Source organism: Trichomycterus rosablanca, chromosome 3 (genome assembly GCF_030014385.1).
Source record: "Trichomycterus rosablanca isolate fTriRos1 chromosome 3, fTriRos1.hap1, whole genome shotgun sequence".
Lineage (NCBI taxonomy): Eukaryota > Metazoa > Chordata > Actinopteri > Siluriformes > Trichomycteridae > Trichomycterus > Trichomycterus rosablanca.
The window spans coordinates 1,008,833-1,036,330 of NC_085990.1; the positions used below are offsets into that span (position 1 = coordinate 1,008,833).

Here is a 27,498-nt window from a genome sequence, read left to right on the forward strand (position 1 = left end):
TAAAACTAAAGTGCAGCTTTTATTGTATTTTTATTGATGTGTAACTGTTAGTAATTGTATTTCAGTGTGTTTATATTATATTTGTGCTATTTTCAGTGTTTAAGTGTCAAAAACAACCTCATTATTTTACATGAGACTAAAATATCTGCAGCTCCACGGGACCATGGACGCATTAACAGGTTCCCCAAACATCCTCATGGGAAAAAATACCTCGAAACTCAACGTCTTTAAAACTCAACACCACTCCCAGAACCGACTGATGTTGGGTTTTAAGGTTCCGCTGTATATAGGACAAGTTTGACTGCACCTCGCTTAAGCTGAGAGAACAGTGCCATGGACTCCAAACAGCCAGATTAGGGGTGACGGTGGACCCAGTGCTGACACGTAGCCTGACCTCAATGTCAGAGCGGCCCGTGTGGTTTTATTTTCTCTTTCCATGAGCGGCGGAGGAAAACACAGCCGGTGCCAGTAGTAAGATCTAATATTGGCCACGCAGGGCAGCTGACTCCTGTATATTTAGCGCAGGTCCAGAGCGATTTAACCGTGGCACGGACTGGCTTCCCTTCACCCAGAGACATTAGCGTATAGTGAGCGTACGAGCGAGCGAGGGGAGAGAGAGAGAGGCGGAGGGGTAGCGTAGCGGCGTGAAGCCTCAGTTCAGAAGCCGTCGGTGCTGTCGGACGTACAGAGCCTCCCGCAGTCGTGCACCATGTTCCTCCTCACGCTAGGACTCTATTTACCGCTCCTGCTCCACGATGCCTCGCCACACTCCTTCATGGGCGACGCTTTCCTCCCGGCAGGTAGGACGGATCGAGATCGTTTCGGGTCGGGGGGGCGGTGAGCGCCGCAGGGGTTCTGACGTTCATTTACATGCTGTTAGTAACAGAATACTCACAGATTATTAATATAAAGTGTGATTATTTATACTGTATTTATTCTATAGAATTTAACAAGGATGCAAAATAAATTTTACATTTTTCCTGTGCAATACAAATATTTAATCTAAACCTGTGCTTACATCTTTAACATACATAATATCTGCTATTCATGTCATCACTGAGATCTTCAAATAGTCCTGATCGATGATAAGTGGGCACCCAGATTCACCTCCAATATCCTATAGAAAGGCTTTTCGGAGGAGTAGAACTTGCTGTAGATGAAAGGTGGGGCTGGTCTGACCGTAGTCAGGTGTCCATATATCATCGACCATTTGGTGTAATGCCTTATTATAAAGGTTTTCCCAAAATCACCAGAACTGTCTTCCATCGGGTTCAGGTTGCAGTGAGACGGGTTTGGGTTTGAATGACGGACACGAGAATATCGGCTGCCTAGGTGGCGCTAGAGTCCTCCTTTTTCTTCTGTATTTTTAAACATGGCGTGGTTCATTTGAAGCATTACGTTGAGATAACTGTGGTAATTAAATGATTATAACACGGTAATAATGTTGTAATAAAGCGTTCACTCATATTTTCCTTCTGTCCCAACTTTTTTGAAGAGTGTTGCAGGCATCAAATTATGAATTTACATTAGATGCTTTTATTCAGTTGTACAGTTATGACTGAATATAAATACTTGGCTCAGGGTACCAGGAGTAAATTGACGGTGGTGGGATTTGAACCAACAGCCTTCTGATCACTAGTCCAGTACCTTAACTGCTGCAAATGAAAACGCGTTTGTCTTTCTAGTTGGTTGTCGAGGTTCTGCATCTGCAACTCCTTGTTTTCTGGTCTACCTTCAAAATGGCTTTATCCTCTATCTTTGCATAGCACATCCAAAATTCTTGGACCATCAAGAGACCTGCACTCATCACCCCTCACTGGCTACCGGTGACTAAAAGCGTCCATTATAAAACCAAACCCCTGACCAGTCGGACCAGACCTCCGTCCATACGTCCCACCTCACAGACTAAGCTCCTCGGATTCAGTACAGTGACAGTTCACAGTCCAAGCAATTGAGAGTTAAGGGTCTTGCTCAGGGGCCCAACAGTGACAACCTGGCAGTGCTGGGGCTTGAACCAGCGACCATTTCAGTACTAGTCCACTTCTAGCTGCGCCCAGGTTCAGGTTGTCCACTATGGGTAGCAGGACATTCAGTGTTGGCACTCCTTACCTTCTTTAGGTCAGGTTGCTTTGTGTGTGGAGTTTGCATGTTCTCCCTGTGTCTGTGTGTGTTTCTTCCGGGTGCTCCGGTTTCCTCCCACAGTCCAAAGACGTAGAAATGACCCAAAGTGTTTGTGTGTGTGTGCCCTGTGATGGACCCGCCTTTCGCCAAGTGTATCAGACCCACCACAACCCTGACCAGGATGAATGAAAGATATCCAACACTAACTGACCCAGGTTGTGCCAACAAAACAGCAACAACCACAATGACCAAATGCTTCCAGTGGACAGTGGTAGGGCTCTGAACTTTCAATTGGAAGGTTGTGGGTTCAAATCCAAGCTCTGCTATGCTGCCACTGTCGGGCCCTTGAGCAAACCCCAGCTTCTAAAAAGCGAGCTGAGATACATGGAAACGGATTTCATGGTACTGCACACGTGTACACTAATGGTAGTAATCTGGTCCCACTGTGGTTTACACAGTTCATTTGATGCTTTTTCTGCTCACATAAGGTCCTGCGCAGCATCTTAAAAGGGGTTTTACATGAAGACTTTAGCTACAATAATCCAAAACCTCATTTGTTGCTTCATGTAGAGCTCCGGCCAAACACACCGGCCAGCGAGAGCTTAAAAAACGTCCAAATGTCTTAAAATACACTGTAAAATTGTACATAAACTGCATCGCCCACGATGCATGCCCATTTTGTGACACGCAAAGTGACTGCATTCCTCCACTAGATGGCAGAGTTTCCATGTCAGTGTTTAACTGAGGCGGTTTTCCAACAAGTGATGCTGAGAAATATTTACACATAATCCCAAAATGTTCAAGAAGAAAAAATTGAAGCAGAAGGAGGAAATGTAATGAAATGTAAGCTGTGCTTCAGGTAGAGAAATCTCATCGATCAGATCATTATTTTAGACCTGCATAAAAACATAAGCAACGTAACTTTGCTGTCCATTTATTAACACTTAAAGAACATTAAGAGAATGTAAAGTGGAACTTATGCCAGTGATCTTAAATAAAAAGTGACACCCCTGGACGTATCACTGCAGTCGTACGGCTTCCTGATGCCACCGTGCCCACGTACTACACGGTTTTGTCCACCAGCCTTCCTCAACCATCAGTTTGTGTTATAGGGAAGCGGAAATGACACAGGAGGCGTTTCAAGTTCTTCATCTCCTCCAGCAGCCATGAGCGTTGCTGTAATGGTTTAGAGCTCAGAGCTCCACTCACGTCACACCAGAGATGTTCACAAGTCACAAAATACGAGTTCGAGTCGAGTCAGGAGTCAATATAATCTCCACAAATCATATATTATAAATGTAGCGCAGAAATAAAGAAATAATCTGTTAGTTCAGATAAAAACAACAACAGATTAGCGAGTGTATTTAGCCGTTTTACTTCGTGTCTTTACTTTCCTCCTCATTGTGTAAATGAATGTAATTTCTGTAACAAGAAGGTTCCAGTTAAAAGCTTCAACTGATACGTTTTGTTTTCATTACAGAACAAAAGCGCTCGATAAATCACGGCACAGCGGCCAAAATCCCAAACACAGCAAAAACCATCATAACCGCTGCTTACCTTAGCTTCTGTTCTTCCAGATGCTATTACATTTATAAGCGTGTGTCCCATTAGGAACAGAATCCGTTATTTTGTAAATGTGCTTATAATTAAAAACCTCCAAACTTTTCCCGGTGGTGAAGTAAAACAGGAAGTGGTTAGAAAGCCGATCGAGCGTTTCATTACCACGTCATCTGTGTGACGCAAACTGAATAAATGCAGATAACAGCATTTCTTACTAACAATTACAATCAGAAGCTCTGATTGGTTCAGAAAGCGTCTTTTAACCATTAGCACCGATTCTGTAGGAGCGTTCCATTCACCCCGGTTGTTCCTGTGAAGTGCACTACGTAGGGTATTCCACCATTTTAAGTAGGGAGCGACGCTTCATCACTACACCGGAAGCTGCTGGAACATTTACACATTGTGTGTGTTGTGGGTTAAGACGGCCGGAGCGTTATTATTATTATTATTAGAGAGCAGAAATGACACGATCAGAATGATGTCGGATCATATATATATATATATATACAGTATATATAATTATCACACGTAAATAATGTTGCTGACTTTTGTTGTCCACGAGTCATTTGAAACGAGTCTGAGTCGAGTCTGAAGTTGCTGTGTGTGCGACTTACGTGCGACTCGGACTCGAGTCCCCATCTCTGCGTCACACGGCGACTTCGGCTGGATCTTTAAACTGAGACGTCTGCATCCAGATTTACAGAATTAAGATCGTGGATCATTATGTGTTAATAGCACTTAAACCCAGGTCCTGAAACAGGACAGCATCCACACACTCATCATCAATCCATAGAACGACAGCCGCTCTTTGAAGTGTACTTTTGTCCATATAGCGCACAGTGTACACAAAACTCAATTGAAAAACTCAACACATTTAGAATTTGATGCCGTAACAGACTCCAAAAAAGTTGGGACAGGGGCGTGTTTGTTGACGTGTCTCTACTGTTACCCCCCCCCCCCCGTCCCCCCGTCTCTCTCCCCTCGACAGGTCTAACTGCGCTGGAACCCAAGAAATTCAACCCCTGCTGTTTACTGGCTCCACCGCCGCCCCTGTTCCCGCCGCCCCCCTCGCTGTGGCAAAAGTCTCTGGTACGTCATGTGACTCCCGCCTCAGCAGTTGTTGATACCGTCAGGATGCTAAAATCATTAGACGGCTAGAGTTACCGTTCAGTCAGGTCCAAAACTCATCCTACGCTCCCGAGAAGAGAAGTGGGCGTGTCTAAATCCCTACGTCGCTTAAAATGCTCCTACTGAGGCGCCTTAATTCTGAGTGATGATCTGACTGAATGACGAGGGAGCGTCCGACGCCTCCTCAGCGCTGAAGATCAATCCTGTTCTGGGAATCAAGAGGATCATAATAAATATATTTTGGTTTAATAAATTGTTGGATGTGATCGGAGAAATTAGACTCTATATTTCTATACTGCAGCCGGCACGGCGGGCAGAACTCGTCATAAAGTTTATAGGAACGATCTGATTGGTCGTTTCAAATTAGTCTCTGATTGAATTGAATCGCTCCACCCAGTAGATTTGTAGCTGGACCACCAATCAGCAGACAGCAACAGCAGGGGGCGACAGAGGGGCGTCTTAATTTAACCCTTCACATTCTAACACAGATTGAATAGGCCGGTATGAAGGATTTATAATATATAGAAATACACACCGATCAGCCATAACATTAACACCACCTCCCTGTTTCTACACTCACTGTCCATTTTATCAGCTCCACTTACCATATAGAAGCACTTTGTAGTTCTACAATTACTGACTGTAGTCCATCTGTTTCTCTGCATGCTTTGTCAGGACCCCCACAGGACCCCCACAGAGCAGGTATTATTTAGGTGGTGGATGATTCTAAGCACTGCAGTGACACTGACATGGTGGTGGTGTGTTAGTGTGTGTTGTGCTGGTATGAGTGGATCAGACACAGCAGCGCTGCTGGAGTTTTAAACACCGTGTCCACTCACTGTCCACTCTATTAGGCACTCCTACCTAGTTGGTCCACCTTGTAGATGTAAAGTCAGAGACGATCGCTCATCTATCGCTGCTGTTTGAGTCGGTCATCTTCTAGACCTTCATCAGTGGTCACAGGACGCTGCCCACGGGGCGCTGTCGGCTGGATGTTTTTGGTTGGTGGATGATTCTCAGTCCAGCAGTGACAGTGAGGTGTTTAAAAACTCCAGCAGCGCTGCTGTGTCTGATCCACTCATACCAGCACAACACACACTAACACACCACCACCATGTCAGTGTCACTGCAGTGCTGAGAATCATCCACCACCTAAATAATACCTGCTCTGTGGTGGTCCTGTGGAAGTCCTGACCATTGAAGAACAGGGTGAAAGGGGACTAACAAAGCACGTAGAGAAACAGATAGACTACAGTCAGTAATTGTAGAACTACAAAGTGCTTCTATATGGTAAGTGGAGCTGATAACATGGACAATGAGTGTAGAAACAAGGAGGTGGTTTTAATGTTATGGCTGATCGGTGTATATATTATGAGTTAGTAATAAATATGGTTGTTTGAAGGCAGGATGTGGGCGTGACGTTAATCTTGATTTTTAACTAGGTAATAAATTCCAGCTCTGATCCGTTTGCTCTTACAGATTAATAATCCTGATCTGTGGAACAATAAGGACACGGGGGAGGATGGTGATAAATCGTGGTGCTCTACCCGCTGTGTGGGGGCACCGGGACCGGTCGGCCCTGCAGGACCTCAGGTACCATCGTTTACTCCTCCATACATTCAAATGAACCGAACATGGAACCGAATCAGAAAATATTCCATTGTAGCCTAGTGGTTAAGGTACTGAACTAGTAATCAGAAGGTCGCTGGTTGAAGCACCACCACTGCCAGGTTGCCACTGTTGGGCCCTTGAGCAAGGCCCTTAACCCTTAATTGCTTCCACCGAATGGTTTGGCTCACACTTGGGTCTATGAGGATGTCGTCACGGCTCGTGTTGAAGGACCTACTTAAAACCGGACAGTTGGTTCTGGGAGTGGTGTTGAGTTTTAAAGACGTTGAATTTCGAGGTATTTTTCTCCATAAGGATGTTTGGAGAACCTGTTAATGCGTCCATGGTCCCGTGGAGCTGCAGATATTTTAGTCTCATGTAAAATAATGAGGTTGTTTTTGACACTTAAACACTGAAAATAACACAAATATAATATAAACACACTGAAGTACAATTACTAACAGTTACACATCAATAACAATACTGTACAATAAAAGCTGCATTTTAGTTTTACTTCTTTATTGTTTCCTGACGCTTCTTAATGCTGAAGATGCTTGATGTTGGAATACCGTATTCCCTTCAGCACCGGCGCATTCACACGAGAAGTGACAAAACCGCTTTAGCACTGCTGTGCAGTTATTTCCTGTGAAGTGTGACGGCGGTGCTGCTTAGCACTTTGTTTACATCAGTCGCCGTACCTACACGAGCCAAACAAGTTCTCACCTGCACGCCGAGTTTAAAGGAACAAATTCCTCAAAGAAAGGCGTCGAGTTTCACAGATTTCAAGTTCAGTGGACGTCGGGTTACTGTACTCTTTGGTTTCAGCTTGGAACGAATGTTTAAAATGCGCAAAATGGTTCAAAGTTGGGTGTGAACTGGAACGGAATCTGTTCCACGTTGGTGGAAAAGGTCCATGAGTGGCGTGGGAATGCCCAGACGTCTCTGGAAAGGAATACAGGACGCTCACCGCCCAGTTTGACGATGCTTGAGAGGATCTGCATTACAGAATGGGATAAACTGCCTAAATCCAGATGTGCCTATAGGGTGTTTAGGTGTAGTTTGACTGCAGGCGCTCGGGTGGTGCAGGGGTAAAGGGTTCAAATCTCAGCGGTGCTCTCAACCGGTCAGGTGTCTGCATGAATGTGATTGAAACACTTGTCAGTGCGCTCTTAGTGCAGGTCACAAGCCCGGTGCTGTAAGCTGGTCAGGTGTCTGCATGGATTTGATTGGCTAATGTCTGGGAGGAGGGCTTTTTTCCACTCGCCGTCTCTGCTCCGTGCACCAGCCCGAGAAACACGACACTGCTCACCACGCCGGCCACGCCACGCCCCCCTGCGTCCACGCCGCCGCAACCGCCTAAATAAAGACGCTGCTGCCCTGGGTGATATCTGATCTGTACTGGGAATGCCAGCATGTCTTCACTGGGCTCACTGGACCACACACCTTAACACACCCTCCATCAGAGGTTACACTGTCAATACAGATGTTTCAGAAAGTATATGGACACACATGGATTTTAATTTATTTTAAGTCTTCCTCACAGAGCTGTATAACCCCCAGTGTTCCTTCCAATCTAGTCATATCCAATTCCCTGATGTTATTTCACTATTTAATCATTCACAGGGTCCTCCAGGATTACCAGGACCCATGGGACCAAAGGGTGAAAAGGTACCACACACACATACACACACACATATACACACACATATACATACACACATACACACATACACATACACACACACATATACACACACATATACATACACACATACACACATATACATACACACACACATATACATACACACATATACATAAACACACAGACACATACATACACACACATACACACACATACACACACACACACACACACACACATGAGCAAAAATCATCCACGTCCGTGTTGATGCAGCGTCTCTTCTTGTCTCCTCCTGTCTGTCTGTTTCCAGGGAGAAATTGGGCGACCCGGACAGAAGGTAAGACCCCGTCGAGTCCGTTCCATTTTCTCTCCTAAGTGGATTTGTGAAGGAGAAAAGAGAAACGGGCTGAGATACGTGCACACATGTACGGAGGGTTATTGGCTCCGTTCCCGGCTCTGCTCCCGGCTGGGATTCACACCGCAGCCACAGACAATAATGACATTCTAAACAAACACAACCTCGACACACATACACGGGGTATGGAGTCGAGTGTGTGTGTGTGTGTGTGTGCAGATTTGTGGTCAACCTCATTAGAGCCCGGACCGCATCGAGATCTCAGTGGAATTTCCCAGCGGTCCTATTCCACAATCCCCCTGACAGGCAGGTGTTGTTTCCATGAGGCTTTAGGGATCAGCGTCGGTCCTCGCTCAGGCTAAACGGAGGACACACGGACCTGAGAGGGGCGTGTGAGGGGGGTACAAGGCACGGACGCACCGACGGAAGGACGTTTACTGTATTGCGGTGTAATTTAGCTTAGTGCCCGAGCGTCCTCATAAATCATGGCTTTCCCACAGGCCCCGGGCCCCGCCCCGCCCTGTCTGCATTATCTAATTAAAGCGGGTGCTGCGATGGTGCATCGCTCGCTCCGTCTCTCGCCTGTCCGTCGCTAATCAGCCTTTCAGGAGCTCTCAGGAGACGCGCTGCGCTCACCTCTTATGTACTGTCCTCTCTCTGAACCCCCGAGCACATTCGGATATCGGGCCGTATTGATTTTTTAAACGTAATGGAACGGAAGGACGGGACGGTTAATCCAGGACGGAGAGTCGATACGCTGATCCTTATCTGCTCTAGTTTTCCTTTAATAATCATTTCCTTCTGTTATCATTACAGTCATTTTGTCTATTATTGTACTGAGCTGTGTTTATGACAGTGAGTTTGACACTGACCAACCATAACATTAAAACCACCTCTACACTTCTACACTCACTGTCCATTTTATCAGCTCCACTTACCATGATTGACTGTAGTCCATCTGTTTCTCTACATACCTTTTAGCCTGCTTTCACCCTGTTCTTCAATGGTCAGGACCACCACAGAGCAGGTATTATTTAGGTGGTGGATGATTCTCAGCACTGCAGTGACACTGACATGGTGGTGGTGTGTTAGGGTGTGTTGTGCTGGTATGAGTGGAGTTTTTAAACACCTCACTGTCACTGCTGGACTGAGAATCGTCCACCGACCAAAAATATCCAGCCGACAGCACCCCGTGGGCAGCGTCCTGTGACCACTGATGAAGGTCTAGAAGATGAGCGACTCAAACAGCAGCAATAGATGAGCGATCGTCTCTGACTTTACATCTACAAGGTGGACCGACTAGGTAGGAGTGTCTAATAGAGTGGACAGTGAGTGGACACGGTGTGTAAAAACTCCAGCAGCGCTGCTGTGTCTGATCCACTCATACCAGCACAACACACACTAACACACCACCACCATGTCAGTGTCACTGCAGTGCTGAGAATTATCCACCACCTAAATAATACCTGCTCTGTGGTGGTCCTGTGGGGGTCCTGACCATTAAAGAACAGCATGAAAGGAGCTAACAAAGCATGCAGAGAAACAAATGGACTACAGTCAGTAATTGTAGAACTACAAAGTGCTTCTATATGATAAGTGGAGCTGATAAAATGGACAGTGAGTGTAGAAACAAGGAGGTGGTTTTAATGTTATGTGTTGCAACCAGTGAAAACTAAGTGAAAACTATGCAGAGATCATGGTAGAAACTGGATAATTCGATCTCACAACCTTCCAGCTGGTAACCCACTAGGCTCCTAATAAAGGCTGGGACAAATGTGTAACCATAAGAGGATCACCTAACAACCATGGCTGAACTCCACAACTTCACAACTCACTCCACTCTTGACCAAGAGTCACAGGAAGGGTCGACTGAAATGCAGCAGAAGGAACTTTGATAGGCCTGTGTTCCGTATAGGCCTCACATTACTTTTTATCATTACAGGGACGCACTGGCCCTCCTGGCCTCCCAGGGCGACATGGACCAAATGGACATCCAGGACAAAGCGGGCCCAAAGTGAGTACAGACCATCATCTTCTAAAGCACCACACAGGTCTATACGAACATCTAATTATATTTAAATAAGATTATCCCGTAAATGTTAATGCAGGACTGTGGTTCTATTCAATCAACTCACTGATGGTAGATGGTGAGGGTAGAATCTGAGGTTAGACATAGATATATGCAGATGAAAAGGATAGACGCTGAGGGTAGAAGCTGAAGGTATAGGCTGAGGATAGATGCTGAGGATAGATGCTAAAGGTAGATGCTGAGGATAGATGCTAGGGGTAGATTCTAAGAGTAGATACTGAGGGTTGATGCTGAAGGAAGATGCTGAAGGTAGAACCTGGGGGTAGAAGCTAAGCATAGATGCTATGGGTAGATGCTGAGGGTTGATGCTGAAGGTTGATGCTGAAGGTAGAAGCTGATGGCTGGTGCTGAAGGTTGATGCTGAATGAAGATGCTAAAGGTAGATGCTGAGGGTAGAACCTGGGGGTAGAAGCTGAAGGTAGATGCTGAGGGTAGAACCAGAGGGTAGATGCTGAGGGCTGATGCTAAGCGTAGAACCTAAGGGTAAAGGCTGAGGATAGATGCTACTGGTAGATTCTAGAGTAGATACTGAGGGTTGATGTTGAAGTTAGAACCTGATGGTTGACGCTGAGGGTAGAAGCTGATGGTTGATGCTGAGGGTAGATGCTGAGAGTATATTCTGAGGGTATAAGCTGAGGGTTAATGCTGAGGGTAGTTGCTGAAGTTAGATGCTGAGGGTAGAACCTGAGGGTAGATGCTAAGGGTTGAAACTAAAAGTAGAAGCTGAATGTAGATGCTCAGGGTAGAACCTCAAGTACATGCTGAAAGTAGATGCTGAGGGTAGAAGCTGATGGTTGATGTGGGTAGATACTGAGGGTATATGATGAAGGTACAAGCTGGGGCTAAAAGGTAGATGAAGAGGATAGATGCTGAGGGTAAAATATGAGAGTAGATGCTGAAGGTAGATGTTAAGGGTATATGAAGAGGGTAGATGCTGAGGGGGGTTTTAGTAGGTGAGATGGGGTGGCATCAGGGTACGAGCCACGCTGCTGGAAATGGAAACGGAGTTTGAGGGTTTGAATCACGAACTGGGCTCACAAATACAGAAGGCACATGGAGTTACCTATCTTATCTAGCCATTGGGGGGGGGGGCAATTAGCGCACCCTTATTGCAGGTCCCAAGCCCGGATAAACAGGACGCCTGGGTCAGAATGTGAGTCTACGTCCAAGTTTAGATGCCGGGACCAAAGAGGATTATTTACAAGCTTAGGGGTGTCGGGGTTGTTTAACATTCAGAAGGGGAACCTGCTGAGACAGGTTCTGTGGTTAACTATTACTGACAGAGGTCAGAGGAGAAGGAAAGGTTACCAAAAGTTTATGGACACTTTGATATTTTACCTGGTATCGAGCTGGTATTGACGCAATAAAAGTGAGCTGTGTTTTCACCAGGGAGAGAAAGGAGACCCAGGACTGATGGGTTTGCCTGGAGCAAGGGGACCAATGGGATCCAAGGTCTGTGCTTGCTAAATGCTAGCTCTAATAGACACCGGATATATAAAATAAAACCATGATTATACGTGTGGTGGTATTTTAAATGCTGTAAGGATTTGTTTCTTTCGTCTGATGCAGGGTTTGTCTGGATACAAGGGAGAAAAGGTACAACAGTCTTCCAACACTTTCTGTCCTTATATTTTGTTTGTTTTGTGTCTTTCTGTGATAAATAATTGCTGGTTTATTATTAAAACTGTTTGTTTAAGCCGTTTCTTGTCATGTTGTGTGTCTAGGGCTCACGGGGTGATATAGGTGACGTTGGCCAGAAGGGTGACAAGGTGAGACTATCACACTTTATCAGGTGGTGAAATCTGATCTTGGAATCTGATTTTGGATTCTGATCCGGAGTTCCGTTGTTATTTTCTTAGTTACTCGAGTCATTTCTATGTTTGTACATTTGTTGATATGGTTGCTAGCAGAGATGGGGACTCGAGCGTCTTCAGACTCGACTCGGACTCGTTTCAAATGACTCTGACTCGACTCATGACTCGCAAAAAATGACTCGTAGAAAACAAAAGTCAGCAACATTAGTTACGTGTGATAATTATATATATATATCTGATCCGACATCATTCTGATCATGTCATTTTCTGCTCTCTAATAATAATAATAATAATAATAATAATAATAATAATAATAACACTCCGTCCGTTTTAACCCGCAACACACACAATGTGTAAATGTTCCAGCCAGCTTCCGGCGTAGTGATGAAGTGTCGCTCCCTACTTAAAATGGTGGAATACCCTACATAGTGCACTTCACAGGAACAGAATGAAACGCTCCAACAGAATCGGCGCTGATGGTTGAAAGACGCTTTTTAAACCAATCAGAGCTTCTGATTGTAATTGTTAGTAAGAAATGCTGTTATTTGCATTTATTCAGTTTGCGTCACACAGATGACGTGGTAATGAAACGCTCGATCGGCTTTCTAACCACTTCCTGTTTTACTTCACCACCGGGAAAAGTTTGGAGGTTTTTAATTATAAGCACATTTACAAAATAACGGATTCTGTTCCTAATGGGACGCACACTTATAAATGTAATAGCATCTGGAAGAACAGAAGCTCAGGTAAGCAGCGGTTATGATTGTTTTTGCTGTGTTTGGGATTTTGGCCGCTGTGCCGTGATTTATCGAGCGCTTTTGTTCTGTAATGAAAACAAAACGTATCAGTTGAAGCTTTTAACTGGAACCTTCTTGTTACGGAAATTACATTCATTTACAAAATGAGGAGGAAAGTAAAGACACGAAGTAAAACGGCTAAATACACTCGCTAATCTGTTGTTGTTTTTATCTGAATTTACAGATTATTTCTTTATTTCTGCGCTACATTTATAATATATGTTTTGTGTAGATTATATTGACTCCTGACTCGACTCGAACTCGTATTTTGTGACTTGTGAACATCTCTGGTTGTTAGAGATTTGTTTGGGTTCCGGACGCTACCTGTACCATCCCACTACTGCTGCTGAGATCTGGGGATCCGGGGTTCGAATCTCAGCGGTGCCATCAGACAATCGGGCATCTGCTTGGACATAGTTGGTGGTGGCCAAAACAGCCTAGACGTCGAGAGCTGCGATCGTCAGTGCGCTATCAGTGCAGGTCCCAAACCCGGATAGAAACAGGAGGAATCGAAACAGGAGGAATCGAAATCTGCTTGTGCATTAAATTTTCGTAGTCACATTGTCACTTAAGGAAGCGCGGCTGGGATGGAAAGTACAACCCCAAAAATGCAAATAATAATAAAAAACACAGAGTTTCTTACATTGACTTACATCTGCTCAACTTTTATTATTAAACATCCATTCCTGCATTTCAGGCCTGCAACACATTTAAAAAAAAGTTGGGACGGGGCCAAAAAAACTAAATAATGATGTGATGTTAAACAGGTGATGTGAACAGGTGATTGTAATCATGGTTTGGTACAAAAGCAGCATCCCGGAAAGGCTGAGAGTCAGAGGATCCAGTTTGTCCACATGATGAAAATGTTTAAAAACAATGAATGAAAGAAAGATTGGAAGGGATTTGCATGTTCTCCCTCTACAGTGCAGAATATCATTAAACCATTCAAGGAATCAGGAAGAATTTTAGTGTGCAAATCATACTTAACACTTTACTGTGCAAAAAAAAAAGCCTTATGTTAACCATGTCCAGAAGCAGCGTGGCTGAGGAAGAAGAGGGTACGGGTACTGGACCGGCCTGCCTGCAGTCCTGACCTGTCCCCAAAAAAGGACATGAGGAGAGTTTTGAAACGACGACGACCCCACATATTGCTGCACATCTTAAGACGTGTTTGCAGGAAGAACGAGACAAAATAAAAGCTGAAACACTAAATCACTCGCTCTCCTCTGTAAATGCTTTACTGTTCCAACTTTTTTTGGAATGTGTTGCAGGGCTGAAATGCAGGAATGGATGTTTATTAATAAATGAAATGAAGTTGAGCAGATAAAAGATGAAATATCTCAGCTTCATCCTGTCTGACATCAAATAAAAGTCAATGTAAGAAACTCTGTGTTTTTATTATATTTTATTTGCATTTTCCATACTGTCCCAACTTTTTCTGATTCTGGGTTGTACAGAGATTAGCAGCATGTCTGTCGGTAAGCCGTTGCAGGATGTTGTTAGCAGATAAGGAGCAACAGGTTACCACAGAATGGTTGGTTCCCAAGCTTTAGAGGAAGTCTGAAACTTTAACATGACTAGAGCAGTGTGAAGGGAGACTCACAGTTCTGTTCCTTGTTCTTCAGCTAATATGCAATTGTGTTTTAATAAATATTCTTCAATCAAAGTCCTTTAGTAATTTGTATTTCATTACTTCCCCAACATTGATTGTGATTGTGTTTCAGGGCACAATGGGTCTGCCAGGAATGCTCGGGCAGAAGGTGAGAAAGCAAGTTCTCATCCGTGATCCATTAATTTATATAAATAAATACAAGTATCGGTCAACACATGCTGCATATGTGATATTTTTAGGGTGAAATGGGCCCAAAAGGAGAGCCAGGAGCCTCAGGGAGCAGGGGACCCACCGGCCGACCAGGAAAAAGAGGCAAACAGGTTCTCCTGGGTTACTGATCACACTTGCATTGGTTTTATTCCTAAAATTCAGTCTGATGTGAACTGAGGTTTGTTTGTTTTCAGGGTCAGAAGGGAGATATTGGTCATATGGGACCAATGGGACCTGCAGGCCCCCAGGGTAACCCTGGTCATCCTGGTCCTCCTGGTTTACCAGCTTCAGGTACATTTTTGTACAGAGTTCTGGCTTCACTTTAACAGTTCAGTCCTGGAGAAACAGGTCACAGGGTGTAAGAACCTCCTGTCAGAGACGCTGAAGGATCGTTTTAGCCCCGGAGCAACCCGATCTTCTGTCCCGGAGCCCAAAACCATGACATCATGTTCCCAAAGTGAGCGATAGGAAAGCCCGAGCTCCTCGCTGATATACAAACATGATGTCAGCACTTTATTAATGCGACGGCCTGTTCGACCCGCCATGCAAATTAATAGAACACACGCTCTTCTGATGCCTAACGTTGGGGAATTTATTTTTTAACTGTTTGGCACAAAGTGGTGAGCCACGATTCATGTGGACTCAAATTCGGTTCATCTGAGATGAGCTCAGACCCAGAGAACTCTAAGGCGTTTCAGGTTGCGTTTCTTGATGCAGCGGCGGACTGTCTTAGTCGAAGACGTTTTTCTGAAGTGTTCCCGAGCCCATGTGGTTGTATTTATCACGGCAGCATGACGTTCCTCGAGCAGCGCCGACATTCAACAGCGGCTTCTGGACCTATCATTCACAGACTGAGATTCTTCCAGAGATTCTTCAGATCTTTCCACAATATTCTGTACGGTAGATGATAAAATACCTTACACTGAGAACTGATTGATTCTCTCCTGAAGTTTGGAACACAGTGGTGAGCCAAAAAGACAGACAAGCTGTCATGTGGACTCAAATGTGGACACATTTTCAGTCTTTCGGTCCATTTGAGATGAGCTCAAGCCCAGAGAACTCTAAGGCGTTTCAGGTTGCGTTTCTTGATGCAGAGGTGGACTGTCTTAGTCAACAACGTTTTTCTGAAGTGTTCCCGAGTCCATGTGGTTGTATTTATCACAGTAGCATGATGTTCCTCAAGCAGCACCAACATTCAACAGCGGCATCATTCACAGACTGAGATTCTTCCAGAGATTCTTCAGATCTTTCCACAATATTCTGTACGGTAGATGATAAAAGACCTCACACTGAGAACTGATTGATTTTCTCCTGAAGTTTGGAACACAGTGGTGAGCCACGATTCACTTTTGCTTGTAAAGACCGACAAGCTGACGTGGACTCAAATGTGGACATGTTTTCAGTGTTTCGGTCCATCTGAGATGACCTTAAGCCCCGAGAACTCTGAGGGGTTTCAGGTTGTGTTTCTTGGCGCAGCGGCTTACTGTCTTAGTTGATAACATTTTTCCGAAGTATTCCCGAGCCCATGTGGTTATATTTATCATGGCGGCATGACGTTCCTCAAGCAGCGGCTTCTAAACTTATCCTACACAGACTGAGATTCTTCCAGAGATTCTTCAGATCTTTCCACAATTTTCTGTACGGTAGATGATAAAAGACCTCACACTGAGAACTGATTGATTTTCTCCTGAAGTTTGGAACACAGTGGTGAGCCAAAAAGACTGACAAGCTGACATGTGTACTCAAATGTGGACATGTCTTCAGTGTTTCGGTCCATCCGAGATGAGTCCGGACCAAGAGAACTCGTGTTTTGTACAGAATTGGCGTTTCTGTACAGAATTGGGTTTCAGGTTGCGTTTCTTGACGCAGCGGCGGACTGTCTTAGTCGACACCGGTTTTCTGAAGTACTCCAAAGCCCATCAAACATTAAAATCATTTCTTTGTGCTGTTATCTGCTCTGGTGTGATTATTTTATTTGTGATTAAACATTATGAATGATTTCTGTTCTCCAGGGCTTTACATGGTGGGTTCCAAAGGAGAAAAGGGTGAACAGGGTAACCCGGGTCACTGCGACTGCAACTCTCTTACACGCAACCCAAAGTTTGACCACTCATTCAGAAGCAACAGCTACCCCCGGGTACCAGCGGTAAGCGGATTTGACCTAATTAACCAGCATTAGCTTAGTAGCTGGGTGCTCGGTGGCGCAGCGGCAAAGTACGCTAGCCCAAAAATGCTGAAAACTGGATTTAGAGTTCAAATCTCAGCTGTGCTATCGACTGGTTGGGCGTCTGCATGGATTGAACAAGCCTAGTGGTTTGGAGGTGCGCTTGTCAGTGCGATCGCTCTCGGTGCAGGTCCCGAGCGTGAATAGAAATAGGAGGGTCGTGTCAGGAAGGGCATATGGTGTAAATGATTTGCCAAGTCTGATATGAGGACCGGATTCGCTTTGACGACTCCAGCTGCTGCAATTACGGCCTCTGCTGGCTGGTTGTGGCACTGCACAGAGACGCAGTGCGTGACTCTCTCGCTGTGTAAACCTGCCTCGTGCAGGGGAAAAGAAGTGGCTGGTGACCGCACACGTTTCGAAGAGGCGTGTGTTAGGTACAGCCCTCTTCAGTCAGGGTGGAGCTCTGATGTAACCATCTAGTCGCAATTGGATACGATTAAATTGGGATACGAGATACTAGACTGGCGTTTAATGACATTGTACGGGAAACGTAGAGGAACCTGAGCATTGTTAAGCATCATTAAGCTGTTGTAAAATGTTGTACGCAGATAAGAAACAACAGTTAGCACAGAATGGAGGTTCCAAAGTCCAACATCCAGTATGATGTGACTAGAGCAGTATTAAGGGAGGCCCACAGTCCTGTTCCCTGTTCTTCAGCTATTCCACTGCTGTAACAACCCACGATCGTGCCAGTAAAATCTCCAACCCAGTCAACTGTAATCTTTGTTTTCTTCGATCATCACCTCATATTAAAAAAAATTAATTCAGCAGCTGTTATAAGAAAGAAAATAGCAAACCAGCAAAATAAGTGCCCACCATGATGCAGTGCCCACTGTGCAGATCTACTCCGTATTGATTTGTTTTGATCCGGATTCCAGATCTTTGTGGTGAATAACGAACAGGAGCTGAAGCGTCTCCACACGGACAACGCGCTGGCCTTCCGCAAAGACCAAAGGACTCTTTACTTCAAGGACATCGATGGATGGTTGCCCATTCAGGTAACCACGACTTTAATTCATATAATGCGTCTGATCTAATGCGAAACTCATAAACTCAAAATAAAACTGTCTTGTTAGCTGACGCCGTTCCAGTCGATGGAGCACGCTCCAGACCAGGAGGGTTTCTGCGGGGATGGTCTGGTGCAGGTCGAGAATAGAGAGGAGTGCGATGATGGAAACAAGGTGGTCACCGACGGCTGCGTCAGTAAGTACGCCTTCGAATCCAGTGTGGCTCTCCGTACACGATACGACTCTCTGTGGGAACCCGATGCTGGCGGGTCTCGGTTTGAACGCGTGTCTGAAGGGATGTTTTTTTCCTGTCTGCAGAATGTAAGCTCGCCTACTGCGGAGACGGGTATCGCTACGAAGGTGCCGAGGAGTGCGACGGAAAAGATTTTGGATATCAGACCTGCCAATCATATCTGCCCGGGTAATGATTTATATATTATATATTTATATATTATATACAAAACCTCTCTGATTTTCCTGTTTCCTCTCTATTGTGTTTATTCATCCCAGTAAAGTAAACAAAACGTGATAAATTACATAAAGTAAACCTAAAGGTAAAAGTGATGCCCCCTTAGGGTGGCACGGTGGCACAGTGGGTGGTACTGCTGTTGCCTCACAGCTAGAAGGTCCTGGGTTTGAATCCACAGCCTTCAGACCCGAGTGTCCAGGCGGACCAGAGATCCAAGGATTGTTGCTTAAACTGACCCAAGGTTTGTTTACCTTTATACAGTCCAGGACTGACTGGAAACCGAACCCATTACTGCTAAGATCTGGGGATCAAGGGTTCTAATCTCAGCTCTGCTACCGGCCCGGTCGGCGTCTGTATGGACCTAATTGGCTTATGACTGAGAAAGCATGAAGGGGGTGACCAAAACAGCCTAGCTATTGGTAGGTGCACTTATCAGTGTGCTCTCAGTGCAGGTCCCAAACCTGGAGCCACTGTAGCGATGACTAAATACAGGAACGGTCGAAAGGAATCACGAATAAATATACACTTTTACAGCAGGGTAAATTAATGGTGAGATAATGACATTATATTTTTTAATTTGACCCCTTCAGGTCTTTCGGACACCTCAAGTGCACGTCCGACTGTTTCATCGACTCCACAAACTGCAAGTATTTCACTTGAGGAGACGGGAACCGAGAACGGAACCCCACACCGTGTGTGTGAGCAGCAGGGAACAAGAGACACTTCACACAACCGGACGATGAAAATACGCTCGATGGGGGGGAACATTAGGAACAGGAACGTGTATATATAGATATATATCATACTGGTTTGCTGCAGCGCTGCTGAGAAGAAGCCACGTAGCTCACCGGAGCCCTCGGCTCAGTCTTCAGTCACGGCAAACGTACAGGACCCATCAGGACCCGTCAGGACCCGTCAGGACCCATCGCTCCGTCTTAAAATAAACCTCAGTCAGGACTTCAGATACTGTTCCGTTCAGCCGGTTCTCCGGACGGCTCTCTGTGAATCTGGACGCCCACAAAAGGCCAGCCCGGATCCCGGATTCAGCTCGATACCTCAACGTACACGTATACCTTTCCACGCCATTCCCAGGGTGCTATGTGTGGGCTGCTATGTGACGTATTTAGCATTTTGCATGAAGCCGAGTTGGAGTAGGTGCTAGAAAATGGGCCACAGTGGAATGTATGTATTTAAGGCAAAAAAGCCGCTCTGTACATAGGCTACGCAACGCTCAGTTCAGACTCTCGTTGACTAGTACAATGGAGAGACGTTTACAGGTGCTTCTGTGTCATTTCAGTCCCAGTCTTCTTGTGTAGACGCCTTGATATGTCTCAAAGCCAAGACATCCAAGGGTCTGCAAGGTTAGAAAATAAAGCATCAGCGCATCGATGGTTAGTTTTGAATCCTGTATGATCACTTTTACCTCAGAACCTCAACCAATCATCTCATCATCTAGATCCGTTCCACTTGACGAAACAAGGCTTACATATTTCAGCATTCTTAAGATAATTCTGATAGCATTGTGATTGCTTTGTGTCCGCTGTGTACAACTGAAGGTCAGAAGTTTGCGTACACCAAAATTGCAGACTTGGGATTCCAATGATTGGTGCTGGTAGAGCAGTGTTTTGGAAATTTGGTGGTCTTTTATCTTGACATGGTCTTTAGGTTCCTTGTAAGTGGGCTTGATATGAGGAAAGCAACTTTCGTGATGAGCAACAGACCGTCAGTTAAAATTTAAGGTACCGTTCTGGTTTTGGAGCTTCGCAGCAAACTAAGCTAAGTGCAATGGACGTTCGACTTCATCTGTATATAATGTAAATGCTTCAAAACCTGATAGAAAAAACCCGATCCAACCCTTACCCTTCTCTTCTCGACCCTAACCCTTCAGTTCTCAAACGTAACCCTTCAGTTCTCAACCCTAACCCTTCAGTTCTCAACCGTAACCCTTCAGTTCTCAACCGTAACCCTTCAGTTCTCAACCCTAACCCTTCAGTTCTCAACCCTAACCCTTCAGTTCTCAACCCTAACCCTTTAGTTCTCAACCGTAACCCTTCAGTTCTCAACCGTAACCCTTCTCTTCTCGACCCTAACCCTTCAGTTCTCAAACGTAACCCTTCAGTTCTCAACCCTAACCCTTCAGTTCTCAACCGTAACCCTTCAGTTCTCAACCGTAACCCTTCAGTTCTCAACCGTAACCCTTCAGTTCACAACCGTAACCCTTCAGTTCTCAACCATAACCCTTCAGTTCTCAACCGTAACCCTTCAGTTCTCAACAGTAACCCTTCAGTTCTCAATCGTAACCCTTCAGTTCTCAATCGTAACCCTTCAGTTCTCAACCGTAACCCTTCAGTTCTCAACCGTAACCCTTCAGTTCTCAACCGTAACCCTTCAGTTCTCAACCGTAACCCTTCAGTTCTCAATCGTAACCCTTCAGTTCTCAACCGTAACCCTTCAGTTCTCAACCCTAACCCTTCAGTTCTCAACCCTAACCCTTCAGTTCTCAACCGTAACCCTTCAGTTCTCAACCCTAACCCTTCAGTTCTCAACCGTAACCCTTCAGTTCTCAACCATAACCCTTCAGTTCTCAACCCTAACCCTTCAGTTCTCAACCCTAACCCTTCAGTTCTAGACTGTAACCCTTCAGTTCTCAACCCTAACCCTTCAGTTCTAGACTGTAACCCTTCAGTTCTCAACCCTAACCCTTCAGTTCTCAACCCTAACCCTTCAGTTCTAGACTGTAACCCTTCAGTTCTCAACCCTAACCCTTCAGTTCTCAACCCTAACCCTTCAGTTCTCAACCCTAACCCTTCAGTTCTAGACTGTAACCCTTTGCTTTTCGACCCGAAGGTTGTTTAGGGTGGAACCTAAATGACACATCACGGCTCTTAAACTGTTATTAAGGATTTCTATACTCAAGCCATTTTAATAGAGGAAGTTTATGCTGCTATCTAATAGGCTGACGACTGTTGAAGTAATGCTAAAATTATGCTAATAATTAGCCAGTTCTGGAGTTTAGACTCTCTTTGTCATGTCGCATGCTTAATATGGTTAGGAAACGGCGATGTAGCTTATAGAATATATAATATTCACAGGTACACGGGTCTGCTGTTCTTGTGTCGTGGCATCTTCTTAATGATTGTTGGAGGTTACACAGTAACAGTAACTGTATAAAGCTAACGTGTATGTATATATACGTTTATATATATATATATATATATATATATAAGAGAAACGTGTTTCGGGTTAGCTGTGGTGCATTTGCATGTTGACGTTACAGTTAGTTCATGTATGTCTGTAGTCCTTATTTTTACTAACATGCGGTGTTTTAGCGCAACGTTTTACGACTGTTAGCCGAGCGGATCAGGTATCTAACGGACTGTTAGCGTCTCTTTTTAGCGATTATGAGCAGGTAGGTTATTGCACTATAACAGAATTAGCTCGCCGACGCATGTTGGGATCTCCTGCAGCCGTAAATGTTTTGTCCTGTCGTGATGTAAAAATTGTTCTTATGAAAGTCTGGTTGAATATAAACCTTGTAATTAATAAATAAAGCTTATAAATATTCATTATTTATTTGTTTATTCAGCCTGCAAAAATATCTAATATATTTTATTACTGTATTTTGTGTGTTAGGAAAGTTGTAATCAGTTTTTGAATACTTGCTTTGCAGATACAGAAATTGGGGCGATTTTATGGAAATAATAGTGTAAACTATACGTACGTAAAGTACGGACGCACCTTACGCACTTTGCGCACCCTACGCAAATGAATTGGAGAGGCTCTTATTCCGTGTTATGGTGAATAAGAGCTCTTTTCTTTTCTTTTGACTTTGTGCTTAAACAGAATAGCATCTATTTTTTTTATTTTAAATAAACAAGGACACATATACTGTATATTCGGTCACTATTAAAAATTAACCAATTTATTCACCCAGCAAACACAACTATGTGGTATGAGTTAGCCGCATTGTGGTGATACATCATGATAGTAACGTTGTGCTTTAAACAACTGAATTTATTTACAACCCTGCTGGGCGGCACGGTGGCTAAGTGGGTAGCACTGTCGCCTCACAGCAAGAAGATCCTGGGTTCGATCCCGCGGTGGGGCGGTCCGGGTCCTTTTTGTGTGGAGTTTGCATGGGATGTTTAGTAAAACACAGTAAAAAGAAGAATGTGTGGTGTGTTTCATTCTCTTTAATTTCCTCTTTATTTAATCAATAAAAGTAGAAAGAAAAGTTTTCCAAAGTTTCACTGATCGACTTCATTGTGGTTTGGAACTGGAAACAGGTTTAGAATCCGATCCCTGTAAAAGACTCCAATAAAGTCAGGACAGGGGCGTGGTCCCCCCTGTGTTCCCCCCTGTGTTCCATCAGCGTTCTTATTAATTAGACTATTTAATTCGTGGGGAACTGAGGACACTTATGGTTGCAGGTTTATTAATTTATATTTATTAATATGATAAGATCTAAAGCAGCCCAGTACGTCGAGAACACAGTGCACGCTGGTAGATCGGTGGTGATTGCTGGTGGCATGGTGGCTCGGTGGGCAGCGCTGTCGTCTCACAGCAAGAAGGTCCTGGGTTCGATCCCCAGACTGGGATGGTTCAACTTCCTTTTGTGTGGAGTTTGCATGTTCTCCCCGTGTCTGTGTGGATTTCTTCTGGGAGCTCCGGTTTCCTCCCACAATCCAAAGACAAGCAAGTGTTTGATATTAAACTTGTGAACTGATGAATTTTGTGTAACCAGTAACTTCCGTTCCTGTCATGAATGGAACCAAAGTAGCCTCGTGGTTAGGGTTTGCTGTTGGGCCCTTGAGCGAGGCCCTTAACCCTCAATTGCTCAGATCATATACTGTCACAGTACTGCAAGTCGCTTTGGATATAGGCTACCGCTAAATGCTAAAAATGTAAATGTAGAAATGTAGATTGTGCCCCATTCAAACAGGTCAACGTGATTGTGGCCACTGTCTCTTTAATTTGCTACGCCTCAGCCCGCCTAAAGCACCGCAGCCAGTTAGCCAGTAACCAGTTTGCATCATTTTCGCATTTTTCCTTCTGTAACCTGCACAGATTGTGAAGATGAGAGAACAACCGGGCACAAAGAAACCAAAAACGCTGCAGAGACGCTGTTCCATTCATACGTTAAAATTTTTACCCTAAAATCTGACATTCATATGAAGTCAAGCGCCTCTGCTGGACAGTTTTGGAACTTGCTGGCTGAGGAAAAATATCCAAACCTAAGAAAATGTGCCGCATATTTGACAGCATTTTTGGATCGATCATCCTTATTAAACATGAAAATAATGAGGTGTAAATATGAGTCCACACTTACTGATGAACACTTGGAAGCTGCTTAAGAATCAGTATCAGCAGCTCCTGTCCAGATACATAAACCTGACCGACACCCTTCATTCTTTTTTGAAAAATGATGGGGCAAATCTTAAAAAGTAGATCACGATGACGTGTCGACTGATATAGCAGATCTCAAGGCACGAAAGTGTGGGCACCCCTGATTTAGTTATTCTACCAGCATGAAGTTATTTACAGAAACAAAGCACCGAGGTTAAAACTCTGATTGTGCTTTTATATAAGAACAGGACAGATTATCAGGCGGTAAATGAGTTCATGCCGAGCATCGTTCGCTAAGCTACTAATGCTAAAGACAACAGAAACTCTGGGACGAGTTGAAATGAAGAACAGAGGTGAAAGCAGCTGCTACCTTCGCCTCCAGGAGACGGATTATTTCGGTTCGGGGCGATAGGATGGGTGTCGCGTTTCGGTGGTGGCCTCACAGACAGGAAACACTCGGAGTCAGCTGTCGGATCAGGGTCGGCGGAAAGCCCTGACCCGTACGAGTCAATAATAGTCCTTTTTAGACTGAAATAACTCTTGATCTTGAACTGGTTCCAGTCAGGCTTAGAACCGACAGGGGGTTTGCACCAGTTTATATTGGAACGATGATGCGTCATCAACGGAGGGCGCTGTACCACACACAAGGGAGGTAAACAGTAGTAAGAAGCTGGCGGAGCACGTAGATTAGTTTATATCTGAAAAGCAAGAACGGATCAACTATTGGTGATAAGAAGACCTGACACGCCCATAAATGTCATCACGGTTCCTGCTGAAAAACTACTAGTCATATCCAATTCCCCAATCGTATTTCACCTGTACTGCTGCAGACCTCCACTTCTGATCGACTAGGGTAGTGACCAACACGCCCCCTCCGACACGTGTGCAGTACCAACCGCTGCTTTTCACCTGCACCAGGCGGGTTCATACGGGGCTCAGTCTCGTGTATAAAGAATCACGCATCGGTGTCCATTATCCATCAGCCAGCAGAGGGCGTAATTGCAGCATTTATGAGGAATCCCCTCCGTCATGCAACCCCAACAGACGAGCCAATCATCGCCTGTGTAGATGCCTGTCCTGCTCAAAGCAACATTACAGAATCCAGGACCGACAGACCAAAAACCCCCTGATGAGCAGCCGAGGCTGCAGGAAAAAACCCCCTTCAATTAAAGGAAGGACCCAGACAATAATAATTAATAATTATAATTATAATAATACTAGTTTATAAAGCATCTTCCCTACAGCAGCAGTTTAAAGCAAGTTGAAATGGCACCAATACAACAATTTGTTTGTTTGTTTATTAGGATTATAACGTGATGTTTTACACTTTGGTTACATCCATGACAGGAACGATAGTTACTGCTTACACAAGATTCATCAGTAACACACTCATGGACAATTTTGTATCTCCAGTTCACCTCACTTGCACGGGGACAGACACGGGGAGAACATGCACAACTCCATACAGAAAGGACCCGGACCACTCCACCTGGGGATCGAACCCAGGACCTTCTTGCTGACTGTGAGTCACTGTGCCGGCCCATAATCGTATAAAATAATGATCCTATTATTAAAGAAAATAATCGATGATAATGAAATTAAAATGAAATATAAATATATATATATATACAGTGTATCACAAAAGTGAGTACACCCCTCACATTTCTGCAAATATTTCATTATATCTTTTCATGGGACAACACTATAGACATGAAACTTGGATATAACTTAGAGTAGTCAGTGTACAGCTTGTATAGCAGTGTAGATTTACTGTCTTCTGAAAATAACTCAACACACAGCCATTAATGTCTAAATAGCTGCAACATAAGTGAGTACACCCCACAGTGAACATGTCCAAATTGTGCCCAAATGTGTTGTTGTCCCTCCCTGGTGTCATGTGTCAAGGTCCCAGGTGTAAATGGGGAGCAGGGCTGTTAAATTTGGTGTTTTGGGTACAATTCTCTCATACTGGCCACTGGATATTCAACATGGCACCTCATGGCAAAGAACTCTCTGAGGATGTGAGAAATAGAATTGTTGCTCTCCACAAAGATGGCCTGGGCTATAAGAAGATTGCTAACACCCTGAAACTGAGCTACAGCATGGTGGCCAAGGTCATACAGCGGTTTTCCAGGACAGGTTCCACTCGGAACAGGCTTCGCCAGGGTCGACCAAAGAAGTCGAGTCCACGTGTTCGGCGTCATATCCAGAGGTTGGCTTTAAAAAATAGACACATGAGTGCTGCCAGCATTGCTGCAGAGGTTGAAGACGTGGGAGGTCAGCCTGTCAGTGCTCAGACCATACGCCGCACACTGCATCAACTCGGTCTGCATGGTCGTCATCCCAGAAGGAAGCTGACACACAAGAAAGCCCGCAAACAGTTTGCTGAAGACAAGCAGTCCAAGAACATGGATTACTGGAACGCCCTGTGGTCTGACGAGACCAAGATAAACTCGTTTGGCTCAGATGGTGTCCAGCATGTGTGGCGGCGCCCTGGTGAGAAGTACCAAGACAACTGTATCTTGCCTACAGTCAAGCATGGTGGTGGTAGCATCATGGTCTTGGGCTGCATGAGTGTTGCTGGCACTGGGGAGCTGCAGTTCATTGAGGGAAACATGAATTCCAACATGTACTGTGACATTCTGAAACAGAGCATGATCCCCTCCCTTCGAAAACTGGGCCTCATGGCAGTTTTCCAACAGGATAACGACCCCAAACACAACCTCCAAGATGACAACTGCCTTGCTGAGGAAGCTGAAGGTAAAGGTGATGGACTAAACCCAATTGAGCACCTGTGGCGCATCCTCAAGTGGAAGGTGGAGGAGTTCAAGGTGTCTAATATCCACCAGCTCCGTGATCTCATCATGGAGGAGTGGAAGAGGATTCCAGTAGCAACCTGTGCAGCTCTGGTGAATTCCATGCCCAGGAGGGTTAAGGCAGTGCTGAATAATAATGGTGGTCACACAAAATATTGACACTTTGGGCACAATTTGGACATGTTCACTGTGGGGTGTACTCACTTATGTTGCAGCTATTTAGACATTAATGGCTGTGTGTTGAGTTATTTTCAGAAGACAGTAAATCTACACTGCTATACAAGCTGTACACTGACTACTCTAAGTTATATCCAAGTTTTATGTCTATAGTGTCGTCCCATGAAAAGATATAATGAAATATTTGCAGAAATGTGAGGGGTGTACTCACTTTTGTGATACACTGTATATATAACAAAAAAACACTGTAGGGGGCGCTAGAGTGGCGATTAATATTCCTCAGAATCTCAGTCCTGCTTAATGGCTGGCAGGGATACTGGAGATTGGTACGTGACTCTCTCATCAGGCATGGCCGGTTCTTCACAAGTGTTGAGGGGCGACCCTCCTCGGTCAGGAGTGGGAGGTCGAAATACGATCAGGGAATTAGATACGACTAAATATTTGGGGATAAAATGCACTGTAGATTTAGACAACAAGCACATCACATGAGTGTTTTAACTAGTTTTCTTAGCTGACC

At 44.7% G+C, this 27,498-nt stretch overlaps 1 protein-coding gene across 1 annotated transcript; it reads left to right on the plus strand.

The window, feature by feature from the left end:
* Positions 1-665: 665 nt before the first annotated feature.
* Positions 666-22,208, plus strand: colq (collagen-like tail subunit (single strand of homotrimer) of asymmetric acetylcholinesterase). Its single transcript, XM_062992371.1, has 17 exons — positions 666-800; positions 4,670-4,770; positions 6,289-6,402; positions 8,041-8,085; positions 8,373-8,399; positions 10,360-10,431; positions 11,896-11,958; positions 12,076-12,102; positions 12,231-12,275; positions 14,842-14,877; positions 14,969-15,049; positions 15,134-15,230; positions 16,952-17,085; positions 18,045-18,164; positions 18,243-18,369; positions 18,492-18,594; positions 19,233-22,208. The coding sequence occupies exons 1-17, from the start codon at positions 710-712 to the stop codon at positions 19,300-19,302; spliced, it is 1,353 nt and encodes a 450-aa protein (XP_062848441.1). The 5' UTR covers positions 666-709; the 3' UTR covers positions 19,303-22,208.
* The last annotated feature ends 5,290 nt before the right edge of the window (positions 22,209-27,498 follow it).